The sequence below is a fragment of the Falco peregrinus genome, chromosome 1 (assembly GCF_023634155.1).
Source record: "Falco peregrinus isolate bFalPer1 chromosome 1, bFalPer1.pri, whole genome shotgun sequence".
NCBI classification, from domain to species: Eukaryota; Metazoa; Chordata; class Aves; order Falconiformes; family Falconidae; genus Falco; species Falco peregrinus.
Genome location: NC_073721.1, coordinates 92,998,768 through 93,026,049, shown reverse-complemented (window position 1 = coordinate 93,026,049; position 27,282 = coordinate 92,998,768). Strand labels below are relative to the sequence as shown.

General features: G+C 38.4%; 1 protein-coding gene across 2 annotated transcripts in view; it reads left to right on the top strand.

The window, feature by feature from the left end:
- Positions 1-6,841: 6,841 nt before the first annotated feature.
- Positions 6,842-27,282, top strand: part of BEGAIN (brain enriched guanylate kinase associated) — a 155,816-nt gene continuing 135,375 nt past the window's right edge. For both annotated transcript variants that reach the window (XM_027777109.2, XM_027777108.2), the window contains exon 1: positions 6,842-7,819. In XM_027777109.2, coding sequence (XP_027632910.1) covers positions 6,893-7,819 — 927 coding nt within the window. In that variant the 5' untranslated portion in view covers positions 6,842-6,892. The remainder of the gene's footprint in view (positions 7,820-27,282) is intronic.

Here is a 27,282-nt window from a genome sequence, read left to right as displayed (position 1 = left end):
GAGGAAAAGGAGGAAAATGGTATACCTAAGTTGGAAAGCCACATGACGCTGCTAACCTACTTCAAAGGACAAGTTTAAGAATAGACTCAAAGGATTTTACACTTTCCTAAGAACACACATATTCAAGGAGCTGTGGAAGAAACCAAGGCTCATCATCTGTTTATTCTCAGAAGGATGAGTTATTTTGCTGTTTTTTCACTAAATGACTACAAAGTGAACTGGAGACACAGAATCAAATGCTAGTGTAATGCAGATGATGTACAGCTCTACCCGTCCTACAGCACGGCTACAAAGAAGGTACAGCGTGTGAAGAGCTCATGGAACACCTGGATAAAGCAGAAGCTGAGCAAGAAAAATATGATGTTGGCAGAGGACAGAAAGCATTTTGAAGACTCATTCACAGCCAAGGTATGCAGCCGCGGTCAGTCATTAAACAATAATCTGATCAAGAAACTGTTATTCACAGATGCTATTATCTTCCATTAGCTGGGAAACCCCATCTCTCTTGGAGGAGAACAACAATCTCTCAGGCAGGTGATAGCACAAGCTTTTAGCGCTATGAAATTCCAACACAGAGAAAATGCTATAGTGTATATGTTCTGATGCTCAGCGTTACTACACCACAAATATGTTCCTTATATTGCAGATCATCCTCCATATCATTTTGTATTCCTCTCTTCAAAGCAGTCCATTGTCTGAACAGGGGATAAATAAAAGACCACTTAAAACCCTTGAAAAAAGATCACAGTCTGCAGCTTCATTTCTCTGGCTTTTCTCAGCAAGAGTAAAATTTCTCTTCATGGGAGAATGAAAGGGAAAAAGTCCCTTGGGAGTTAAGGGTAACCAAATGTCATTATCTAATGTTGCAAGAGCCTAGCATATTTCTTTGAGCAGCTTTAAAAATATACACAGCAACATGTGTCCACAGTGTAATTTTCTACTGCTAGGGAGCAGACAACACAACAGCCAACAGCTTACAACTGATACTAACTTGACTGCTTACACAGGAATGGAAGGTGCTCTGACAGTGTGATACTGAGTGCAGTAAGGTCTTGTGTCAAATGGAAAGACTCTTTTCTTCTGCTGTACTGCCATAACAATAATTTTTAAATTGATATATTAAAATATTTTGTGCTTCCATTTTTCTCTTCCTTAATGTTTAATTATGTTTTAAAGCTATAAATATAGCTTGCCTGTTAAATGGGGGGGTGGCTTTAGTTTTACTGCAGCTGTAGCATTTGTCAGAGAACAGTCACTCTCTTTTCAGAGTGGTGCATGATTTATGCTAAAAACCATCTCTCCTCTAACGCACAACACCTCTTACAGGCTTACCACAACTCTGTGTAGTACACAGCTATAAATTAAATTAATCAGACTTGTTATTGCTGGCAAGAAAGATGGTCCAACAATTTGTTGCATTGAGTTTGGTCACTGTAGTTGTAAGATGATGTTTTCCTCATCATGGTGGAGAGGTAGATTAATACAAATTTAGGGAAAATTAGATTCTTTAGATCTTTAGATTTAGATTCAAGGTTGGATGCAGACACTGTCCACCATGCAGATTCTTGCAGAGAAGCATGAGTTTCTTAAGTCTTTGGTCTATAAGACACCACAGTACCTTTTAATGCCCCCTTCATGCCAATAGAACCTACCATTTGTTAAGAATCCAGACTGATTTAGTGGTGGCAGCACTGGTCCCACTTTCTGTTTGTTACTACATTATACAGACCTACCTACCAACAACTGATAAAGAAAAAAAAATTAAGATTTTTAACTCATTCCCATTAACAGTCACTCATTAAAATAAAGGAACTGAATTTTCATTCTACTGGTCCTGAAGACAGATGAATCTTAAAGGGTTAGAGCAAATTTCTGCTGGAATTTTCCTTAGGACTGCAAGACTTTCAAGTGGAACTTAGTGAGGTAAAATGACTACAGGCAATGTTGGCTGTGTCTCCTGTCTTGTCCATTGTCCACTGGAAATTATTTGTTCTAAAAAAAAACCAAACAAAAAAAGATAGTCAAGGTAAAATTTAGTGAAATGGAATTTTTGCTGTGTGCCACCTAGCATCTTAGGAATAGACTTTATTCCCATTAATTTGGAAATGAGATACATTTTCTGGAGAATAACTAAACAAAACAATGCTGAGAAGACTTCAAGCCAACACTTTCCTGCTGAAGAAACTGAGCTAGAAAACTTTGTATTAAAGCAAATTACTATTTGGCAACTGTTACAGACAAAATAACAAAAAAGAAACCATCTGCTAAAAGAAACCCAGAGAGGGGTATTTGTATTATGTAAAGGGATAAACTTAACTGTAAAACAGAAAGGTCTCATAAAACACTCCAAAATTAACTTCATGAAGTGCAAAGAGTAGTATAAGGTGTGTATAAGGATAAGGCATGGTAAAATTTTCATTAAATGCAGGAGGGAAGAGCATATCTGAACAAGAATGGGCATTGGAAGAGTTGGGATATAGCTGGTTTGAGAGGGGATTATATGCTGAAGGATTTATACATCTGTAGGGCAAACTGAGAACTTTGAAATGAATTACGATTCCTGCCAGCTCCAGTGGGTTTGGCTCTGGTGCTTAGGAAGTATTTCTGAGCAGTTGAAAAACTGAATGAGAACTAGAAACAAAATTACTTACAGGATATACACTCTACTATAATGGAAAAAATCACCCTTTGGTGCAACAAGAACAGCACAAACACCAGTGTAATTATTGATCCAAAATCTTGGCGTTCACTCACTGGCCATAAAAGGCTCTGGAAACCACCTTAATTGGAACTAAAATAAACCCCAATATTATTTAAAATTAAATGTACACTTTTATTTCATTAATAACCTAAAACTTTCTTATGAAACTCAAAATGTGGAAAACCTTTAGACTTGTTTATTTTTTAAATGTAGATAATCTGCTGAATGTATTAGTTTTAATATACAAAAAGGCATAATTTTAGATATACAAAAACTTTTCACACTTCTTTCATACTAGAACTGTTGAATATTAGCTGCTTTGACCCCAAAATCATCATAACTCCCCGAGCTCTACACAAAGAAACTCCCAGTTGTCATAACAACCTACTGCAGCAAATACAAGATAGTTTGTATTTGCTCTTGATACTATTAGCAAAAATTAAATCTCTTGAGGTTTATACATAGATATTGTTTTAAAGGGGTGTGTGTGGCAATTTATTTTTTTATTTCCATAAAACTCAGCTTTTAATTTAAAATTTTCAACTTAAGTCTGTAGAGTCATTCCATTGCATCATTGTGTTTGTAGCTAACTGCCATGCTCCGTTTTTATACAAAATATGGAGGTTTCCAATAATGTCTGTGTAAAATGACACTCAGAATATAAATAAGTTTAAATTAACCTTTAGAAAAAGCTTCATGTGTTTTCCCAAGTAACAAGTTTATTAGAGATGTCCCTGAATGCTTCAGTCTTGTCAAATGAAATACTGAGTATTATGAAAGTCTCATTTAAGCTGTGATCTTACCTATCATTCTGTTATGTTTCAGATTCAACAGTCATTTTAGAAGGAAAGGATCAATAATGGTCTGTTTATATTCTTATATTAATACTGAAGTAGAATAGAACATCTCAGCCATTGCACTACACAAAAGTACAAACTGTATCCACCTGAGTTTGTAGAAATGGTTCACTTATGAATTATCACTGTGTGAGCCTTGATAGTACATAGAGTTGTCATCTTGATCAGGGTATCATTATGCAAGATTGTGAACCAATGCACAGAGAAATCCCAATCCTTTCCTAATTTTTAAGGACAGTTAATGGTGGCTACAGAAGAAAATGCAGGTGTTCAAGGTCAACTAACAAGATAATGGCAAAGCTTATTCACAGTGAAATCTGCAACCTAGGTCAGTTTTCAATTGATTTGCACAGGCATACTGTATTATTTCCAAGAATTATGCCCACCATTTCTAAAGTAGGGTAAAAATTAATGCCTAAGTTTTTCTCTTAAGATTATTTTAATGTTAATGACAGTAGAAGAACTTAGAAATCAGGCAAACATCCACCTAGCAGAGGCATGTCGTAGCAAGAGATAATAGAAGATTTTGAGCTCTGAAGTATTTGTTCCAAGAGTACAGCAGCAATGTACTGCTATTCATGTACCTGCTTGCACTGGAATGAGAAATTCTGTTTGTCAGCAATGTCTTCAAAGAGATGTAGATATATAAGGCAAAATAATTTTAACACTTTAAAAAGTAAGTCACAACATATGGAAAATAAATCATGAACATCAAATCATTATAAAAGAGCTCAAAGTCTCAAACATCCAGATTCTTAAGCATATTTTGGTTTAATATTCAGCTCCTCTCTTTGTACATGTGAGTAGTGGAAATAATTCCTGTGATTCAGGTAGTCTTTAGAAAATATTTTGGTGAACATATTTAAGACCACTGAATAGTTATTGCTACTATTTGATAACATCTATTCTAATCAAGATGTAAAGCAATGAATGTGAAAAGATTTATATCATTCAGGTAAGAAGACTTATTTATCATTTTGCACCTGCTGCTTAATTTTTTTCTTAATAATTTGATATGTCTGTGTTATATGTCTAAAGTCATTAGGCAGAAATAATAAGAAGAGAAGCAGCAGTATAACCAGTATAAAAAACCCACAAGTGTTTTATACCTTACTTAGGTTACCTATAACATGATAATTTTCCTATTTTTTAAAAAAAATATTTTGACTGTAGATAAAATCTAAAATATGTAGTTGACTTATGTGGCAACAAATGGGCTCATTTCTGACAACAGAAGAAACCTGTAAGAGCTACTTTGTTGGCTGTACCACAGACTAACATCAGAATTTTAAAATTTGCACATATGCAATGGATAGCTGAATTTGTGCTTGTAGTTAACATAGCTTTGTTCATGCACAAATGAGCCCAATCCCTCATGAATAAAAAAGCTCTTCTCCAAATATGTATAAGCCATTACAGATTCTGGCTCAACAATGAGGCTTGCTCTGTTTCTGAAACAGACATATTAATGAAGTCCATTAAAATTGCAGAACACACACTTTGCCAAGCTCTAATGGATCCTGGAAGGCAAAAGACCTAAGATGCATTAGCACAGACTCTACTTATTTGGGGAATCCTGTTTGCAGAAGTCTGTATTAGGATATACTGAAAAATCTCTAAATTCTGGCTTTACAAGAAGAAAGTAGTGCTATATGGTTCCCTGACTGCATTGAAAAGGTCATGAGAATCTTTGTGTTGACAATAGAAAGCATTCACCAGCCCTTTAAACTGTCACCATTCACATTCAAGTGAGAGAGGAATAAATTCATCTAAAACAAGACAGTGTGAACAGGGTTTATGCATTTTAAGCTACATTGTCTCTGTTACCAGGATGTTTGCAACATGCAATGGATGGCACATTCCCATAGAAAATATGGAAGCATTTCAGAAAGAAATTCCAGTAAAAGCAATCGATTTCTGATGTGTTAAAAGGATCTTCATGCCCCTCTGTTATTTGTAAAATTAATGTGCTTACTATGTTAATTTGAGAGATTTTCGACACTTCAGCAGCTTTCCTGAACGATAATTTAAATGAGTCCTGGAGTTACCAATGTGGAGACAACAAATTCTGTGCAGTGGGAAAAGGGATCTAAATACAATGTCCACTTCAAAAGCTCATGGAGCCACATTTCAACCCAAGCTGCCACTGACCTGTCAGCTACGTACGATACTTATAAAGGTGCTCTTCACTGACTTTTCCTCTTCCCTGCTACCTTCTACTACTTCTCAATAACTTCCAGGGATCATCCTCATGTCACCCTGCCTCAGTGTTTAAGGGCAGTCACTCAGGTTTCTGCTTGTGATTTGCATCTCTTCTTTCTCCACCCGCTGTATTTCATCAGTCAGAAGGGCATGGTAGTAGCAATAACAGTGATGTAAACACTGTCTGATTGTCACCAGGCAAAAAGGGTTAAATTATTTGCTTTCACCCTTATGGTGAAGTAAGGATATGCAAAAAAACTCTTTTGAGTGTTTCAGTCGGTTTATTTTCTGGTCAGTTCCTGTGGCAGCATATAATTGGGACACTCCAAACCTTTACACTGATTGTAAAGTCAGACTATAGCCCTTAACCTCACTTAGATTAGTCTTTAGGTTCCTGCAAACACAAAGCAAAACCAGAAATTCTGCACTTCACTGTCAGACTTGCCTGTCTATAAAGACAGTAAAGAATGAGAAAAGCTTCACATGCAAAGCACTAGAAGAACCCATCATTACTAGTCCAGACTCATTTACAATGCTGAAATACTACACCTCACTTCTAATTCAAACCTTTACAAATGATTTTAAAATGAAAATTATGGCAAGAACAAGCAGGTAGAAAGTAAGGATCACATTCTCTTTTTGTCTTTCTCAGTCTAGCAGACCTGTCACTAAGCTTTCTAATAGAATAGCAAACACTACTAGCATTAGAACAAGATAGCATGACCTTCACTACTATTGGATTTTAAAAAGCCCTGAAACAGAACCACCACAGACTTTACTTAGTGATAATTGATCTACATCATGGTAGTTTGGTTTCCAGTTCAACAGACAGGAATATATCATATGCTGCTTTGGATCAATGACAGCCCATGCTCATTCACTGAGCACTCAATATGCTGGAAAATTTGCATGTCCTATAGATTCTGTTCATTAGTATGGCTAATTAAAATGATGACAATATGCTATTGATCTAATTATGAAACATATGCATAATTTGTGATGCATATAGGATAAATGTGGCGGCTGCACTGTTATGCCTTTCAAAGTCATGCCTGTTGTCTTGCAAGGTAGAGAAGGATTCATGGGAATGCCACTTGCACTGATGCCAGCTGACATACAGACACAAAAATAAATGGAGTCATTGTCAAAGGGCTCCACTTCCCCTGTTAAGCCAGAGGGTGCTATGCCTGGAAGACTAACCAAGCAAGAGGCGGTTGGCAGGGTGGCTGAAGAAAAAGCATGCAGTGCATCCACCGCCACATGTGTACCAGGAGTAGGAACTGATGTGGAGAGGAAACTCTCTGGAGATCTGACAATGAACAGTTACTCAAAACGCTGCAGCTCCAGTGAGGACAGCTTTGAGTTACAGGGTAGTGCAAGGTCAGAAGCTAAAAGCTTTGTTAAAAGCAAAAATAAGGATGAAGGCTATCGACCCCATCGATCAAAGCACTGTCAGAAAGGGGGTGAAAAAACCCACGGACTGGAACACTCTTCTCTATATCCAACAGAAGTGGGAAATGCAAGCCAAAAGCTCCAGAGGCAGAAGAAGACTCACAAGAAAAGCAGTTCCTCTGCATCTGATTTGAGCTTAGTGAGTCAAGGATCATCAAGTTCACTGTCCATTGTGGAAGAAAAAATTGAAGCTAAACTAAAATTCTCTCAGTTTATTAATGAAGTTACTTTCAGAGTGCTTGATCCCATGAGCCTGAGGGCATACCGAGCTGCTAAACTGAAAAATACTTTTCCACCCAGTGTGAGAAGCCTAGATGATTTGCATATCAAGAGAAAGTCTTCTGAAAGCTGGAAAGAGAACATTCTAGATGGGAAAACTCATGAAGAAGTCGACTTAGAGAGTCTAAGAAGTGATGACATTGTGGCTGGACCAAGAATACGCAAATTAGAGAAGTCCTTGTCCCTGGATACAGCTCCCTCTCTCAGGTCTCTTGATAATGGTGCCTCATGCAGAACAAGATCTGGCTTGCCTGTAGAAATTATGATTTCTCAAAGCAAAGAAATGCCAGCCACAAAATCTGCATCTCTGCCTAGAAGTACAAGCATGGTGAGCTCTCTCAAATCACTTCTTTGGGTGGTATGTGACAAGTACTTGTGCATTAATGTGACTATTTGAGAAGTGTTCCTGTCTTTCTGGGAGGTCTTTTGCTGTGTTCACAAACTTTTGTCCAGGGTAGAACAAAGACGGAGGGTTTATTTTTAGTAGCTCAGGAAACCAGCTCTAGGAGGTATGGGAGGAAGGAAAGACGGGATACAACTTCCTAGTCCTTTTACTTTGGTGTCTTAAAGGAAGACCTTACGAGGTCAAACAAGAAAAATATTCCTGCACTGCAATGCAGCATATATATATAACCAGGTTGGCTCAATATGAGCAGTCAAGGCACCCTCAGAAAAGGGTGAAGAGAGTAGTGTGACAGACTACTCAGGCAGTCAAGCTCACTAGCTTAGAACTTGCTCAGGTATCTCCACACTAAACAGGCATGCTCGGTTAAGTGTGTTTAAGTACTAGCAAGAGCTCTGGCATTCTGAAAATGTTGCTAAGGTTTGTGTGTTTGAAGTTAATACATCTAGATTGATAATTTCTTCCCTGATTTTTCAGAGGAAAAAACAAAACAAAACTATTTTTTTAAAAAAAAAAAAAAGATGAAGCTTTCTTCTATGGTCTGGTCAAAAATATTTATGTTTTTAATTTTTTCTTATGAGATTTTTTGTTTGGTTGAGGAAGAGGTATTTATGCCTATGGAGGAGGGCAAAGGGAAATTGTTATTTGCTTGCATGGCATTCTCACAAATCCTGAGCTGCCAAACCTTGAACTGCTACATTATGCTAGTATGTCTCCAGAACAGCAGTTGTAATCCTGCTAAAACAGTAAAGGTCCAGGAACTGTTGGTTAAGATTATACACATGTACACAGATGTTGCTGAAATGGGAGCTGCTACAGCTGCATTATTCTTTAAAAAGTCTACTCAGATTTAAAACCAAAGAAACAAAAGGTTGTATGTTTCCACAGAGGACTGTAGGAAGTGGGAGAACATTCCAGTCTTCAGAATTTCATTCAGTTTTCAGCAACACAAGCTTAGGATTTTATAGGATGTCCTTGGATGTTTTAATTATCACCTATCAAAGATGGCTGAAAGAAGAAGGGAAGAGATGAAAGATAATGAAACACAGAAAGCATTTGCACACTGTGTCTTGTTGCAGCTCCACAATGGGAGCTGTCCTGCAACGGGGTCAGGAGGCTCTGGCCTGAGCCCATGGCAAGATATGCTTTTTTCACATTTCAATTAGCCATCTGTCAGAGCATCTTTTCCAGTGGACTTGCTTATACTGTACAGATTGGAACATCCAGCCTATCGAGTACTAACTGACTAAACACTCCCAAGTGCTCTGTACTACCACTCAGTTAATGTGGGCATCAGCCTCCTCCAATTTAAGCATCAGCCTGCTTTAAATCTAGTCATTTAGATTAAACACAGTAGTTACTAAGCATTTTACCTCAACAAACAATGCCTCAGATTGCAGAGCTCAACATGAGAAAAGAAAGGAGTGTCAGGGCAAAAAGCAAAAGCAAAACACATTCAATCATACCTATAGATTCATGTCTCCTACATGCAAAACCTTGACCTCATTTAGTGCAAGTCCTCACCTGAAGCATGCCTAGTAAGAAGCAAAAGAACAACTGTACAGACAGTCTTTGGTGCCATTACTGTGAAGATATTTAAAAAGTACTTGGTTATGTAATGTTCATTTGAATACGCATATAGAACACACCGCCTAAAACTGTTTCATGTTTTTGTTGCCAAGTTATTATTCATACACAGGAGATAATCTTCTAGAGAAAGAAATGGATCCGGTTACATTGACTTAAGTATAAAAGCAGGGTAGCAGATATATAACAACACACATCCTGAAGAGCATGAAAGAACATGCTTGAAAGTTTAAGATTAAGAAAGCTGCACCTAATTAAAAAAAAAAAAAAAGAAAAAAAAAAGGTGACTTACAAGAGGAATGCTGTGACATTGCCTTCTGTTGGTTATGTTTTCTGAGGACCCCTGAGGTCTCCGCAACTGTGTCTGCACTACATTTGATATGTCTATATTGGATCCAGACCCACTAAAGTGATTTTCAACTTTCAGACTTCTGAGAACTGGCCAAAACGTTCAGGGACATTTCTGCAGCAAGTATTTATCGGTTTGCAAACAGCTGCCACTGAAATGAAATTTCACAAAGAAACCACCTTCGCTGTAGATTTGTGCAGAGGAATTTCCAGACAGCTAGCAGGATCAAAAAGGATGATCCATTTAGTGACTGATGTTAAAGGGAATTCTGATAGGTAGAAAGCAATTACAAAATACAATGGACATGACATTACTATGGTCTAAATATTTTAGTAACCTAGCCAGCAGGATGAAATTATTTCTCATTTCTATGTATTGATCAAAATTTGGAGTCACTGGATAAATAGGCAGGAAAGCAAAATGATTTAACTAAATGAAAGCAAGCTTCTGAATCCACACCAATGTAGAGGAGGGTGCACAGCTCAAGACTATGTCATGCTTCCAGGCTGAAATGAAATGACCAGTTCAGTAGGCTGAAAAATGCAGGAAAAGTCTGAAAAGGGTTGTACACAATGGAAAATTTCTCAGAACTGGGAAAACATGCTTGTCAGAGCTTGTCAAAGGACAGATCAACACAGAGAGAAATGTGGATGGATCCAAACAATGCCTATTTTCCTCAGACTCAGGGTAACTTTCAAAGAAAGCCAGGCATGAGAGGAGACTGGCCAGTATCTATTAATACACATTTTATCTTTAATACATTTGTTTCAAGTAATCAGTGCCTTCAGGAAAGATTTGGATACCACTGCTATTGTTCCAGGAGGAAACTATGGGTAAAAATTTAGTCTAGGAGACTGACTTCAGACATGAGCAATTCTGAAACTTCTTGAGATTTGATTCAATCTGAATATTACATTTCCATTAACTTGAGCCATACATGAATTGGGATCATCTTCCCAACTAGATCTCATCTTTATGTATCTACTTTTGCCGGCACAAGGGACCATATAACACAATATTAGACACTGATTTTTCTGTCTCAGGAAAGCAGTCCTGTTTCTTTCTTAGAAGAGCTGTATCTTTCCACCTTATAAGAAACTATCGGTAGTTCACATTCTGTGTGCAAGAGGTCTTAGAAGCACTTAATTATTGACTTCACCATTGCAATTATATGCATACATATCCTAAGCAATTGTGCACTTGTCACCTAAGGCCATATTATCTCATCACACAAAATAAGCAAAGCCAAGCCTTATCAATGCAAATGACTTACTAAGCTACAATAACCCCTCTGAGTTGGTAGAAATACAATGTTCCAATTTGGTGCAGAGGATGTTTTAAAAAAACAAGCTTGGGTTGGGATAATGGCACTTCTACAAAACATTTTGGAATTTAAGGCTTAAGATGTTGTAAAACACGCCTGATTCAGGCAGGTGGTGAGAGGGCAGAAACATGGCCTTGCTCCATAGGAACTATCCATGCTTATGAAGCTATGCCTGAGAATAATTTAGCTGCATCCATGCAAAGCTGCAACAATAAATGTAGAGCCAACAAGAACTTCTTATTACCTAGGCAGCATCACTGCACAAACACATACTCTTTCTGAACCCAGAGTGATGTGTCTATGTGGCAACAGGATTCTCACCTTGGTTTGGCACCAGCTGCATGGTTTCTTCTGTATTTGACATTCTGCAACTACCAAGCCAACTGCATTCCTGCTTGTCTCAAGTGTCCATCTGTCCTCCATCTCTCAAATGAATTGCACTAGTCTCATCACCCAGCTCAGGTTGATATTACAGCCACCTGCCAGGACAAGGCACCTGGAGAGTGACTGATGCAGCCTCCAGTTTGGTTTAGTCTAAAGGTCTAAACTTGGCTCCATATAAGCAAGTCAATTCCACTCTGTAGCCTTAGCAAAACTACTTGAAAAGAAAGCATTCTCACCCTAATTTCAATCCATGTATGCCTTAAGATATTTAATTTCTATCAACCTAGAGCCAGAAAGGGACAGTTGCCTGTTGCAAAGGCTTGCATCCCTATAAAATGCAGATAAGTGAAACACAAGCTAGAATAACACCTCTTGTCATTCCTCTGACAAGAAATTAATATTACAATTACTATTGTAAAGATGAAATACGAGCAGTTTAGACATTTATATAGGATATTGAGAAGATTCAAATCCTAATGATGTATATATATCCCATCCAGGCAGGCTGTTTAATTCTTAAGGAACCCTATAGGTAGGCTACTGAAGTAGTGTCATAGACATTAACACAAACAAGAAAAGTGATACTAATTTCTGTTCTTTCTGCTATCTGTTATACATGAGGATTTCTGCTGTTCGGTGCAGTTTCTCTTGCAAGAAGAATGCCTTAGCAGGGGAGTGGCTCTCTGATGGTGCAGAGGCATCTCTAAAAGTTATAGCCTCACACACCTGAACTTCCTAGGCATCAAAGAACCTGAGGCAGTGTAACACTTTCCTGCAAAGGCTGTGGTAGAATGCTATTGTAGTAGAAAATGCAACTAATCTTCCATTTCTAAAGAAACTCAGTTTCTAGGACACACGAGTTCTAACAAAATCTCACCAAAAGAGCAGGCAATATGGTGATTTTTGTTGCTCTAGGCCAAAGCTTTTTTATACAAGAAGACTTGCAGTCCTTTTGCAGCCCTTCCAGCCTGCTACCATGCTGTAAAAAGGCAATTGCTTTGTTCTTGGATGAATACCAAATCTTTCATTTCCATTTACAGCATAATGATGTTTATGATTTAAGATTTGGGTTCAAATACATTATAATATAAAGTATCTATTATTTCACTGACTCATGCCTGCAATATGTTAAAAGAGAAATAGTAAGAGGTGGCACCAGAAGTGCAGATAATTGATTTGCCTGGGTCAGTGATCAAGCCAGTAGCAGAACACAGGCCCGAAAAGCCTCCCAGTGTCCTATTTTCTGTTCTGCTCCTGCTCTTTCAGGCAGACAGGACAATGTAGAACCACCTTCAATAGCAGAAATAATGAAGCTCTGATCCACTGCTCTGGTAACTCAAGTTTACCAGATGAAGGTAAAAACCAGAACTATATCAGATGCTTCAGTTCTTTAGCACATGACATGCATATGACAGTTCATGTCATTAAGGCCTCATATGAGTCTCATATGGCAATGGAAGATGCCACATGGCCATCTTTCCTGGCATCCTGGCTTCTCTCTTGCCATGCTATCCTACATGACGCTGCTTAGAATTTTGCTGCTCCCCTCTGCCTTGCAAATTGGAGGTGACCATCAGACTGTCAGCAGTCTAAAAATATTTTGTCAAAGTACATATTAAAATAAATGGCTCAGTTCCTTTACCAAAAATTTGTCTGAGAGAAGATATCAGTCACTTCTTTTCACCATTCAGAGACATCAGACAAATACAGCAATTTTCAGACTAACTAGCTTTAGACTCATCATACAAAGTAAGCATAGCCACTGTGCTGCTAGCAATATAAACCATAACAACTTCACTCTGTTCTTTTTTCTTCATCTGCAGATCCCTGAAAACAGTCTCTGTGTCTGATAATACTGTATATGAATCACAGGTCAAAACAACTGAATTTAGGTGTGGAAAGCCGAGTAACACATCTTTAGTCAATTTGGGCTCCATTGCAGTTCCTTAGTACTTCCAAGGATTCCTATATAACCTCACTCCTTCTGATACCAACACTGAGTGTTTTTCCAATTCTGCACACCACTATTATGAAATTGTCACTCTGGGTGTAGTAGTAATAAGTAGTATTGCAAATGTGTGCAGATGTGTACACTTAAAGCTTCCAGGGTAGGTAAATTAGCTTTACAGCACCTCATAGGTGTTAGGCAGCCAAGTACTCCAAGGTATAAAATCTGCTGGCCGAAAGAAACGGTAATGCTTTCTAACCTCACTCCATCTGAAATCAATGACAAACCTAATTTTCCACCGATCAATCTATCTTAAATATCTCCTCAATCTTTGAGAGGACTTATCTGTGTTAGGGTCGAAGTACATAGTAGCATCAGTTACACCAACAACAACTAATCTGGGGCAAGACGGAGCTCAGCAAAGAGTAACAATCCAGGTATTTACCCAGCTTCGTCAGTTAAATATAGAGCGATAGAGTGCTGAATCCTCTCCTTCACTTTGTTTGTGACATTTATGGTACAGTCATAAGATATGGGAAGCCAAGAAGGCCATATGCAATTTCATCTGTAGTTAACTTAACACCTCTTGTCTCAATAATGTGGCATTGATTCTTTTTTCCACTGTTAAGAGGAGTGCAGCAGCCATGTACTGTAGGAGAGATCAGCATAATGTTTTTAGAGCAGCAGATGTGACATCGTTTTACAAGCAACAGTATGAGCAGATGGTGTTTTGAGAGTTCTCCTTGCCTGCTCTAAAACACCTCCGTTGGGTCACTAATGGATCCTTCGTCTAGTCGAACACAGTGCATAAAGCTACAATGTTCCCAAGATGACGCATATGGTCATTTACAGCTTCTCAGCTCATCAAATACAAATTAGATCAAAATCTTCTTTACAAAGCATAGATATCTATAAGCCAGTACTCAAAACAGTAAGCTATTTATTCAAGACAGGATAAAATAGACACTCCAAGCAGCTTCACAATAAAAACAATGTGTTTATGTGTTTTCAATGAAATTAAGTATCTCAGCACAAAGCTTGCAATTTGTAAAGGTAGGGTTTGTACTTGGGTTGTACACACACGCAAACACACACACACACCCCACACCTCATTTTTAGAGAAGTAGTGAAGCAGCAAGGGAGTCAGGAGGGAGATACTTAGACAAAGGAACAGACGTTACTATAATGGTGAATTTCTGCACCGGATTCAGGGCTCCAACCAGAACACAAAACCATTTTCCAGCCAAATCTACTCTTTGCCTTCAGAGGGGCAGCTACTCAGCCAGAGAAAAATGCTGAGTACATGCAGTTGATTTTGGTATCTCTTGGCACCAGCCACAGGAAAGCAACAGTGGCAATCTTTTCCGGTGATTTTTGTTAACATGGCTTTTCCCCTTCCTTTGAATTTGAAAATCACTTCTTAATTGCACTCTTTATCTTTGGGTGCCCTTAGAAAGAAATAGTACTTTCAGGGGAATGGAAGCTACAACAGGCTTATAACAATTACCATCAGCAGACAAGCCTGAAAACTGCAGAGCCAGACAAGGGGAAAGACCAACAGATCTTTCTTCCCTGGCCCAGGTTTGTCTAAAAGCCTTTCTGTGTAATTTATGACAAAAGATTTTGAAGGTGTTTCAATGATTTTTAATTTCTTCCTTCAGCCAGCAGCCTGTGTTTGTCATGTTTACAAAACAGGATTTTTTTGCCCTGCATGGCTTTGGTATATCACACAAGCAGATGACCTCAGCATGCAGTTACCTGTCCCACAGACATATGCATTAATTAACGTAACTATTTTGTTTGGTCAACATAGTGAAAATATCTGAATTCTATGAAAAGAAGATTCAAGTGCAAGGCACCAGCCAGAGCCAGAGGTTGCTCTGGTGTGTTTTATTCACTTGTGACTGATATTTTTGCCCCACTCATTCAAAGGTTTTCAGCTCAATTAAAATTCTGTCCACTGACATACGGCATGCAATTAATAGAAACCTAGGTAACCTTGATACCCTCCCCATCATGCTCTAACATCTAACCTGAGAAATATATGAACCTACCATAGCATGCATTTTGGGGACAGAAAAGAGGGAATTAGTATTACATTACTGTGCCAAAGCTGCACTTGAAATACGCTGTTTCCTGTGTCACCTTGGTGCTCCATGGGTTTTAATATCACATCAGAAACTGTAACATTAAAACTTAGAGACTGACAAATTTCAAGAGGAGAAAGATTTATGAGTTACAGGATGGATTGGAGGGTTTTATACTAAATGTGGGCCTCAGAAATGAAGTCTACCTTCCGGAACTGCCAGCTTTGACCTCAGGTCTGATAAGGAGAAGCAGGACCCCATTTGGGAAGCTGTTCTATATTTATGAAATACATATTTTTTCATAAAGCTCTAAAAAATGGCTTTTTCACAGACTAGCTCAGACATTTGTTTCAATGACTTCCTTTTTGCAAAGGGGCTTAAATTTGACCTTCTCAGATGAAGCTTTTCAGTGCCAGGAGTTTTAGATGACAGGAAAACACATCTTATGGAAAAGAAAGAAGCAGCAGATACCATAAATCTTGGGTTTAAAACAGTCTCCCATGATATTCTCGTAAGCAAGCCAGGAAAATACAGGGGGAAATATCAAAAGGTAGATGCAAAACTGGTTGCAAAATCTTATTAAGAGGGTAGGTCATAATATTCAGTTGTTACTGGAGTCTCAGGAGGACCAATAATATTTGGATTCAGGAAGCAGATGCATTTGCTTTGAGATACCACTGCTATATATCTACAGACAGTAAATAAAACATGCAATTCTGCTCTTTTGTCTGATTTGGAAACTACAGTAGCGCATTCATACCCCTGTGAGTACTCTTGTGAGTATTCTTAGAGTATAATACTCTTGTGAGGATGCTTGTGAAATTTCCAGAATGGTAACTTCCCAAGAATAAGCAGGCATTTATTGGGTTTAAAGGAAGCTTTCCCATTTCCAAAAATCAGCCTTGGCAGAAAAGCATTCAAGTCTTTTTTTCTGTGTCACAGAAAACTTACTAAGTAACTAGAATGAACAGAAGGTGTTTAAACATCCCACTGTGTCTCCCATCCCTCAAATCACCACTGTATCTACAACTAAATTGGTTTCTTTTTTCACTACCAAAAGGATAGTCCAGAACTTGTTTGGAGCTTAATGTTGAAAAAAATCAAGTGAGTTTGATACAGCAGCATGGGAGTACCTATTGCTGAACACCTAGGTCATAGACTGTAGTCTGCTCAGCCTTCTGTTATGACACTGTTGGCCAACAGGTCTCAATTTCTGACAGTAAATTCAATACCTGCAAAGATAAACTAAAATTATTCAAATGTACATCTGTATCTGTCGAGCTTATGAGCTGTTTGCATTAATATTTGATGCTAGTTTGGCAAGAAGGATCAGTGATATGGCAGTCTCTGCCTCCTGCTCCCTGCTTGGATAGTGAGATTATTTTAAACAAAAGAGAATGAGGAATAAATACTAGGCCTGTTCATACAGCAACACTTGTTCTCTTGAAAATCAAGAGACATTTCCCCCAAAGAACAGTTATTCCCTCGATAACTGTAGTAACAAAAACCTGCTGTGTGAACATGGTTAAAATGAGCAGCTATTGAGGATTCAAAAGCCGGTTCACAACCACTTATTTCTACAGCAGCCAGCCAGACCTTCGCACCGCTTGCTATGCTGTGCTGTGCTGCGAGCTCGCAGAAAGTACCAGACACATCCTATTTCTGGAGACTCAGAGCTGAATCATAGTCTTGCAACAAGAAAACCGGGACTGCCTGCAAGCCAGCAGCATGAAACCAAACAGCAACAGCCTCTGGTGAACAGTCAGGGGCCAGAGGGCACCAGCAGGCCTTAATGGCCCTGACTACCTGAGGTGCCCCCCACGCTGTCCACTGCCCAGGACCTCCTTGTCAGCCCCCCGGGCCATCAGTCCCTGCCCCAGCCATGCTGCAGCAGGCCTGGCCTCAGCTCCTTACAGCCCTGCCCAGCCACCGGGCCCCAGCCAGCCAGGCCCACCCGCAGGCCCATGGCCCAGCCTGGCCCTGGCCCCAGGCAGGTGTCCAGCGCCCAGAGCTGGGGCTGCCCCAGTGCCCCTGGCTGCTCTGCTGCTGCCTGGGGTGGTGGGACAGGCCCTGGCTGCCAGGCCCTGCCCTGACGGACCCCAGGGGACCCCTGTGGCTGCTGGGCCCCAGCAAGTCCCAGGCCCTGTGATGGGGCTGGCAAACACAAGGTGGATGGGCTGTGCTGTGCCAGATACAACTCTGGCCACCCCAGCAGGGCCCATCCCCAAACAGCAGCAGAAGGTAAAATATTGCCCAGTATACAAGAGGCTATTGCAAGGAGGAAACAGAATCACCATACAACCAGAACAAAGCCAAAATTACTCTCATCATAAGGAATTTACAGGAGTAAAAAACTAGAAACAAGAATCTGCTAAAATTGTCTTCACAGGTGCCCATATTAGGCAGTAAAATGAAGAAAAAGACCATTTGCCTTGGATATGCCCATCTTCTTCACTTTTCAGTATTTTGAGATTTCCCCTCGCTTATTTTTTTGATGTTGTAGTAAAACAAAATGCATGCTAAACCAGTCAGCAAAGTTACATGAGGGAAGTGTACAGCCCATTACAATCAATGCAGTTAATTAAAAATACAATTAAAATAGAAACAGTAATGAGAACTGGAACACAATAAATAATTAGAACAAAATTAGTTTGGCTCTTTTGTTGAGGCACTCAGTCCTCAGTCAAAAGTAAATGGCTTTTTACTTCATTGATAGCTACAACAGCAGGCCATATGCAGCTTTAAGTTCTGCTTCCAGTGTCAGTGTGTAAGTGCGTAAGCCCCACTTTCCCACCTTCCCCAGGCTCTACACACCTTCTGCATCCAGTTTGCAACTCCCAGTGCTGCAAAACAGTGAGCTGAACTGAGAAGTTTCAAATACAGAGCAGGAAAGAAACATATGGTGACAGAAAATAACAAAAAGCCTGTTAATTATTCCAACAAAATATGAAACATTTCCCTACAGCAGGAGGGAAGCTGTTGGCAAATTATTATTTATCTGTTTATTTATGTTGGAACTAGGCAAGGGTAAAAAGAAGACTGTTCCCCTTACAAGCTACCGGCAGCTATTTTGTACCTCACTCATAACCATTTTGGAGTGTAGAAGCTAAAATTGCAACCTGGAAGCAACCTGGGAAACAAAGAGGCCTTATTCTTCAAACATCAGACCTTCAGAACAAATGCTGGGTACTAACGTAGCTAACTGCTTCATTTCTGAGCTCAGGTGTGCAGTAATCATCACAATCACAGGTTATTGTGTCTCTGATATGTGGTCTGATATGACCACAGCAGTGTTACAGCTCTTTAAATTGTGTATTGGCAGCCATGGTTGGTTTCCTGCTTTTCTTGCATTTGTTCAGATCTTAAGTGTTCCTTCCTTGAAGGAAATACATCTCTCCCCTATACTGGGAAATGTTCGTGACAAAGAGATGAGAAGAAAGTTTCAACTTTCACTTTCTCATTGCATAAGCTTTCCAGTTCTTTGAGAAGGAAGAAACAAATGAACCCTTCTGGCTGAGTCACTATTTAATAACACAGTAATTAGCTAAGCATCATGACAACTAGGGATTAAGTATTTTCCACTATTATTGGACTTCCATCACCAGAAGAAAAACAACAGGTAACTCCTCTAGTAACCCAGTTATTTTAGTACCACAGATTGATAGCTTGATTCATGCACTTCTCAAAACTACGAAGCCTAATAGCTATAATAAATATTAGCATGTGTCCTCTAAGCTATGATGGAATTTTATGAAGGTGTATGCACACTGCTGTAATATGTCAGGAAGAACTAGCTAAATCCTTACTTTCTGTTGAACAACAGTTGTTAACACCACAGCTGCTCCAGTACTCATTGTTGTTTTGTGTACTGACTACTGTTTTCCAGATAAACATTGCTTCAAAGTGTATGTAAAATTGGACATAGATTGATAGGGTTTACCACTACATACAAGACCCTTCTATTAAATCTGGACAATAATGGAAGCTCCTGAGACAGATAAAAGGTAAGGGAGGGCATAATACTAGCTTTTCTTACAGTTGTCTCCACTGGTTTATTGTGTAACTTTGAGTACAGACCCATCCTGGCACTGCCTCAGTTTCCCCAGCTGTAAAGTACAAATAACTCTTAAAGTGATCAGTTTTGTGTAGTGTTTCAAGATCCTGTCATAAAATGGATGTGTTGCAAAAACATACTTTAGAAAGTTGAAGGAATTTACTCATGGAATGATCAACTAATTATTTTATTTGCATAGTCTGAGGAGTCCTCATGCCAACGTATACTGGAAATTTTTCCTATACCGACGTAGTGCTTACCAAATCTACTTAGAAAATTTCTGTTCTTGCTGTTCTGAAGTGTTTATGTCTTGCTTTGGGGTTAAAAACTTTAAGATGTAGCCTGTTACTGGTAACATATCTTACCCTGAACTACGGAACAGAAAAATAAATTATGGTTAAGTGCTAGAATATCATATAATCTTTCTATCTGAGAGGAAATAACTTTAAGTGTGTGCAGTCTGCTCAGCAAGGTACAGGTATAGCACTGCAAGTGCTTATAGGCAAAGGTATTATTTTAGTTCGGTGGGAGCATGGGATAAGCATTCTTGAGGCACTGTGGGACAATTGAAGTTTGTGCTTACTGTCATAATACCCCAAGACATGGGCAACTGTTTATTTCACACCTCAGTTTCCTGAAATTATTTGAAGTGAGTAGCCCTTTTTCAGTGGGCAGTTTTACACGAGTGTGACTTGCAGGTCCTTCTTTCAGCAACTAAATTAGACACATATTTGCTAAAAGAATTAACCATTTCCACAAACCTCTGTACACCTTTCTTTTTTTACCAGAGCAGGCAGATTGACACTGAATCATAACACTAATAACTTTTATTATTTCAGACTTAATATAGTTTATGAACCTCCTCATCATAACAGAATTTTACAAAAGCATAGTTATAGCATCCCTCCAGGGTGACAGGAAGAAGAAAATAGGGAATGGCTAGCTTCTAGATTGTTTCAGTTAGTTGAAAAGAAGATTTCTGTATGGCAGTAAACACTTCTTAGTTCCAGATGAGTAAGTCTGATTCTTTCTGAAGTTACCTATACCCTATTATCACATTAACTCATTCTTTTTCTTCCAGATCAGGGCATCATCTCTGTAAGCCTTAGTAATGGCACAAGTGCCATTTTCTAGGGAGATTTCTTGGGTATCAATTATAATTTAGCATTTTCCAACAAAGATGTTTGATATGCACAAATATATCTGCAATGCTGTCTTTATTGGTTTTTTAAGCCCCTAAATCTACAAACATATTAACCCCCATGTGTGCCATCTAAATTTCTCTCCCTCAAGAAATTATTCCTCTGTACTTACGTAATTCCAGTTGGGCTGTACGTAACCAGAAAAGTTAAATCAATTCCATCTATAATGTCAGTGCACTGTCAGTCCCTGAAAACTTGGATCTACATGGAATGACTGCATGACATGGCAAATTTAACTGTCCTGTCTGAGGTTTGTCCCAAGTCTTCCAGCAGTTGGTGCCATTTTTGCCAGCCACAGCCCAGGACTCCCAGCCTCTCTGAACTGTGAGGCTGCTGCAGTTCAGACTTAGTTCAGTCACAGACTGTCTATATTTGCACTTTCCTCTTATAGCTCAAAGTTAAAAATATCTTACATTTCTATGTCAAGTACAGCACTCAAACCCCTAAAATGCAGTTTTGCAGTTAAATTACTGTGTCTGGATTAACTGTAAACTATTAACTTCAATAAAAGTGCAGCAGAACTTAACTACTGTCAGAAATAAATCTACCTTTTTATTATCTTGCTTGCCATTTCCTTCCATTACTTTCACAGATGATAGGTGTATAACTAAAAACTTTTCCAGTTGTCTTTTGTATTTCCAAAACCACCCAATCTAGCAGATATTTGCACAACTCTGCTTCTCTTTATGCTTTCTATATTTTTTATTTATAACTGGTGCAATGTGTGTTTGCTTTGGGCCTACAGTACTTCAAATAAATTCTCTTTATTCAGTCACTCATTTCCACTTATCAGAACAGATTAAAACTAAGGTGACAGCCACGTTTGTGTTTTATATTAACACTTTACCTCTTAAAATATCAAAAGCAGAAAAGAAAAAAGAGAACTCGGGGGGGGGGGGGGGAAAGTGGTAAAAGAGTTATAGCTTTTCATGCACTTCTGGCATAAAAGCCTGAAATTATCTATCACTGGATTTTATTTATTTGTGGAAAAATATTATTTGAGGATTATAACAAATATTGTAAGTAGGAGAGTCTAAAGAGACTTGTGCTGTTATTATCAATGTATAATACATCACGGCCACTGTGGAACTGCTTATTACTGAGATGTGAAGTCAAAGGCAAAGCAGTAGGGTTTGGGAGCCTAATCTTGCAAATACTCACTGTGGGGCATTGTGCTTTCTGATGTGTTAGGCAATGAAAAAAATACAGGCAGACAAGTACTTGCATGTGCTCGGAATTACCACTCTTCCTTATTCTTTGCGTTGTGTAACAAAACTGGATGAGATGCACGTGACAGGTACTGCTTGGAGGTAAGAGGGAGTAGCTTTGGAACTGATTCCCAGGAGGCAAACAGGGATGGTTTCCCTGGGATCTCATCACATATGAGCTGGTCAGCCTGGCAGCCTGGTAAGCTTGCAGTATCCCCCACAACCTGGTCTCTCCCATGGAGACAGATTCAGATCACCCCCAAACCCTGCTCACAGACATCCTCCTGGCTCATCTCATCAGCACAGGCACTGCACTTGAGCTGCTCAATCTTGAAATGCTTTGAACACTGACCAGTTGCAGCTCTTGTCATGGACATGGAGAAAACTTATATAGGAATCGGGGAGCAGGGTACATGCTGCAGAGGCCACCTTTAATTTGTTAATGGTAAATGATAGTGTGTATTTTCCATTCTGGATCCATGGGAGAAAATCTGGCGCTGCTAACAACCTTTGGAGACAACACGATTTGCATAATTTCACCAAGAATTAGATGCTTTAATTTCTGATGATAAAGAACATTAAGAATTCCCTTTGGTTAAAAATAGCTTTCTCCTATGACTTTGGCTATTAATAGTTTACCCAGCATCGATCTGAAACATTTTGATAAATGTTCAGAACTTCACAGCCTTATATTTGATCATTTATTTAACTAAACTACTTAGCACAGAGGTAAGAACATTTTCAAAGGAATAGCTTGTTTAAAACTCTACCTACATAACTTATTAATTAGAAGTGACTTGTAATGTTTTGGTATCACTGGTTTAAAAAATGGTCAAAAAATTTTTGCTGCTTTTTTTTTTTTTTTTTTTTTTTTTTAACAAGTCATGCTTCCATTCCTTTTGACTCCTCTGGAAAAAGGTCTCTTTCTCTTATGAACAGACCTTTCTTTACCTTGTTTATACTTCTTAAATACCATTTTATTTTAAATTGGCATAACTTTCTCAAGATTTCTGAATAAGAATGTCAGTAGCTCTTCCTTAATGGTGCTTTGCCTTCAGGCTGTTTACTTGATAATACATTACCATTATTTACTTTTGCATTTCCTCCCTCATTCTGCTTTTCCTTCTGAATTAGCCACATATTTAAGAAAAAGAATTTGTCGTCTTTTGCCTGGTGTTAATTTCAGACAACTTTCCATCCTTCTGTGATACAAATCCCCAGTAATCCTAATTCTATGTCATGTGAGCCTTTGGATTGCATGCACTTTTCTGCCGCTGTCCTGTCATGCTTTTTATAGGAGGAAAACTCAGCTGCCCAGTCCAGAAAGAAGCAGCAGTGTGCTTCAGACAAGTCCCCAGTCTGAACAGAGAGGGACCAGGACCAAAGGACACCCACAGAAGGAGTGGTTGCATAGTCCTCACAGAGCCTGAGTCAAATTATGCTGCTAAATAATTGTAACAACTATTTTCTCAGTCTGACTTGCATAATCACAGCACGTTGGAAGGAAGGAATTAAACTGGGTTTTTTCAAGGTTCTCTAAAATGACATCATTCTGATAAGAAGTACTGTGCTGTTTCTAGCCCTATAGGCAATGTTAGCTTCACACTCCAGCCAACATTCCCTGAAGGACTGATGAGTTTAGAATAGAAGCTGTAATAGTCTTTTAAAGATATTTAATTTAATACGACATGATACTTTCCTTTAAAAAATGTATGGAGCTATACAGTAGCAATAAAACACTTATTCAGTGAATACAAAATTGACAGCTCTCTAAAGGGTTGTTTCAAAGGATATCACCTTACAAGGATCTCAGAAATCAGGCTAACAATATTAAGCATTTTCATTGGTGATTGTAAGGAAAAATTTTAAAATTATGATTAATTCATGGATAAAGCAAACATTCACAGTGCAGTAAATAATTATGAGATCAGAGCAAACAAAATGATCTCAGTTTTAATGTTTTGAAAGAACATTAATGTAATCAATTATAAAATTATACATCTAGGTGCACCAAGAAGAGGTCATACTTTTATACCCAGAGACTGTAAAACGGACTGTTGAGGGTCAAGGATTTCTGACTATGAAGCTGAAAAGAAGCTAACATAACCTTGGATTTAAAAATGAGAGAGATAGGAATGGTAAAGAGGCATCTTTACCTCTACACACAGAATTAGTAAGATGAGTTAGAGAATTAGAAAGACTGACAAAAAGTTCTAGAGTGGCATTGAAGAGAGACCCAAGAATTATCCCACACCAGAATAATTCATATGCACGAAAAATGGATTCAAAGAGTGTATGCTCCATGGTAATTCCAGGCACAGAGGCAAGACTGACTGTGAGTAATTCCCCAACGCTTCCTTCACAAAGGTTATTTACAGTTAATGTTCTCCCAGTTGTTCCAAAATATTGCACGTGCTACATTTGTCAGGTCCTGAGGAGCTCTGTAGAGAAGATGAGTGTTGATTAGCTGAATCAAGAAGTCAGAAAGGATTGAGAGTGAAGTAAAGGTTTGTTGTCATTCAAAACGAGCTAAGAAAAAGAAATTGTAAGACTAAATGGTCCAAAAGGTTAATAAAAGTTAAAGGTTAATAATAGGTTAACCCAGTGATGAGTCATACTTTAGCAATAATGTAGGAAGGGCAGATAGAGAGTGAAGGAAAAATACCTTAAAGATAGCACAAACTTATTGAGGAAAATCAAGAGATGACAGATTTCAAGAAGAATTAACAGAGCTGGATGAAGATATAGCATAACAGAAAGGAAAATTCAATACTGACAAATGCAAGTGTGCTTGGTGCAAGAAGTCTAAATTTATTGCACGAGAAAAGACAGGAACAAAACAAAAAAAACTCTTGGAAAACCCAGTAGGAAGACTTGCTGAACACTGCCATAGACAAAAAAGTAGATAGCAAAGAATGTAATTTTTGTGACCATATAACTCTGGTCTAGAGTACTGAAAAAAAATTCTGATCATCTTGCCAATACCAGGCAGAAACAGAAAGCTTTTAGTAAAGAGGAACTAAAAGGAGTTAAAAGACTTTAGAAAAAGACAGAAAAAAAGAGTGGATTAAGTTTAGGAGAAATGTATACAAAACCATGGGTAGGAAAATTATTGTCAAGTGCTCCAATTTCTACCTTCGTAATGCAAGAATGAAAGACTCAAGTGGCACAGAAAGGCAATAAATTTGAAACTGATCAAAAGAAGTCACAGAATAAGTTGCATACAGAGCTCATTGTCACAAAACAATCTGAAGGTCTAGAAGATGAATAGGAATAAGAGTAAAGCTAGACATTTTTCTGAAGGTATATAAATCCTCAGTCAGCAAGATTCTACCTGACAGGAATTAGAAAGTTAGTTCCTAAGTACAGGCTCATTTCATAGATTTTCTTGTGAAATATTAGGGATAAGACTTTACGTTTAGATGCTATGATACCAGGAGCCATAAATCTCAAAATGCACCTCTGGAGACCATTGAAATAGAAAATTAGGAAAGAGGGGAGTGTTTAGGTCATCACCAAGATGACAACCATATATAGTGGTAGCCAAATATGGAAGGATACATATCTATACTGTACATTTTTGCAGGACTGTTCTAGCTTTGAAAATGTAAGGACATAAACAGGCAATGTTTGCAGAGCAAGAGAACTTCTATTGGGCCAAGTGATACAGCTGGGTAAAGCAAATAACAACAGCGCCACCTCTTTATGTGTTTAAACCTTTGTTTCTTTCAAATAAAGTTTCAGGAACATCATGGCTTTTCTGTTTGCTTCTCAGAATGTACCAACTGGTGTAATAAAATGTATTTGTTCTCCCTATAAAACTTGACTAGTTCATTTCGTATGTGCCAGTTATTGCTTTAAAGAGAAAAAAGCAGCTTTACCTTTTCAAAGAATGACCTGAAAGCACGAGATATTTCTTTCTGAGGGTTCATTTGGCCCCATAGTCATAGCCAGGCAGCTAGACTGACCTCACAGCAGCCTAAAGAGGAGATGATCCTGACGGCCCTTTCTAGTGATGTCTGAAGTACAGGCTTACAGGCAAATCCTTGCTATCCCCTTTGGTTTAAGAGAGAGAAGAGTGATGTCATCCTCTCCCTGATAAATACTCATATTGAACTGGAAGTTAAAGTGAATTCTCTACCCCAGAGGAATATGTCTGTTGGATGAAACTCTGGCAACAGTTGAATCAAATAGCAAAAATCACACAGAGATCAATAAGGCCAGAATTTCAGCCTATAAATTTAAAGCCTTTCCCAGTTCAAAAAACACATCAGAGAACGGGCTTTCTCTGAGTGGCTCTGGCATTTTCCTACAGAAAAAAGGCTCCTGATATGTTGACTGTAATTCTATAGTTATATTAATATTGTATACTGTATTTTCTATTTTGACTGCTGAGCCTTTTATTTTCCGTGTATTTCTAGATTTCCTAGATATGTTCTTTTTAACCCTTTTCCTATTTTAGTTAACTCATTCCCTTTTATTTTATGCTTCATATGATTTTTTTTGGTTCAATGAATTCTTTATTCTGCCACACTGGAGACAATGCTTCTTTCCCTGGTTCTCTTCCCTTAGTTCCTCATGTTTACACTGTTCAAAGAAGAGATGTACAACTGTATGAAATGATAATACTGTACCTTGAGGTTCAGATTCTCTACTGTGACTTTTTCTTTTTTGGACATTCAGAAAGCTATTTTAAGAAAACACCCTTACATACTTTGTTGTTGTTCATATCCTTTACTGTTTATCGGTCTGCCTGTCTTCATTTTTATCATGCTGATTAAATTCTCAAGCAGATTTTCAGCACTAAAATCCCATTTACTTTGCTACAGAGCATTTGGCAAGAACATTTTTTTTTTTGTTTCTGCACAAGAGCAATTATTTTACTGCTTAATATTCACAACTGTATTGTCACACCAAATACCACTACCAATATACATGTGCCTTCAGTTTCATTAGTTCCTAAGTTAATGTCCCATTTCCTTGCCATAGTCAGGGATAAGTGTTTTACAGATAGGACACTGCCTGTGACTTTTTACTGCATCCAGCTCCCTTTGTTGTTGAAGATTGCAGAGTCCTTAGGTCTTTTCTTTTCTCTGCATATTTGTGACACTGGGAAACTCTGTTTACAACCTTTCTTTTTACAGGTATCAATACAGAGACACTAAGTCCCAAATCTGTCTCCTGACTAGTCCCATTGTCACACAAAGAATTAGTTGAAAAACAAGATTTGTGAAGCTAGATGAAA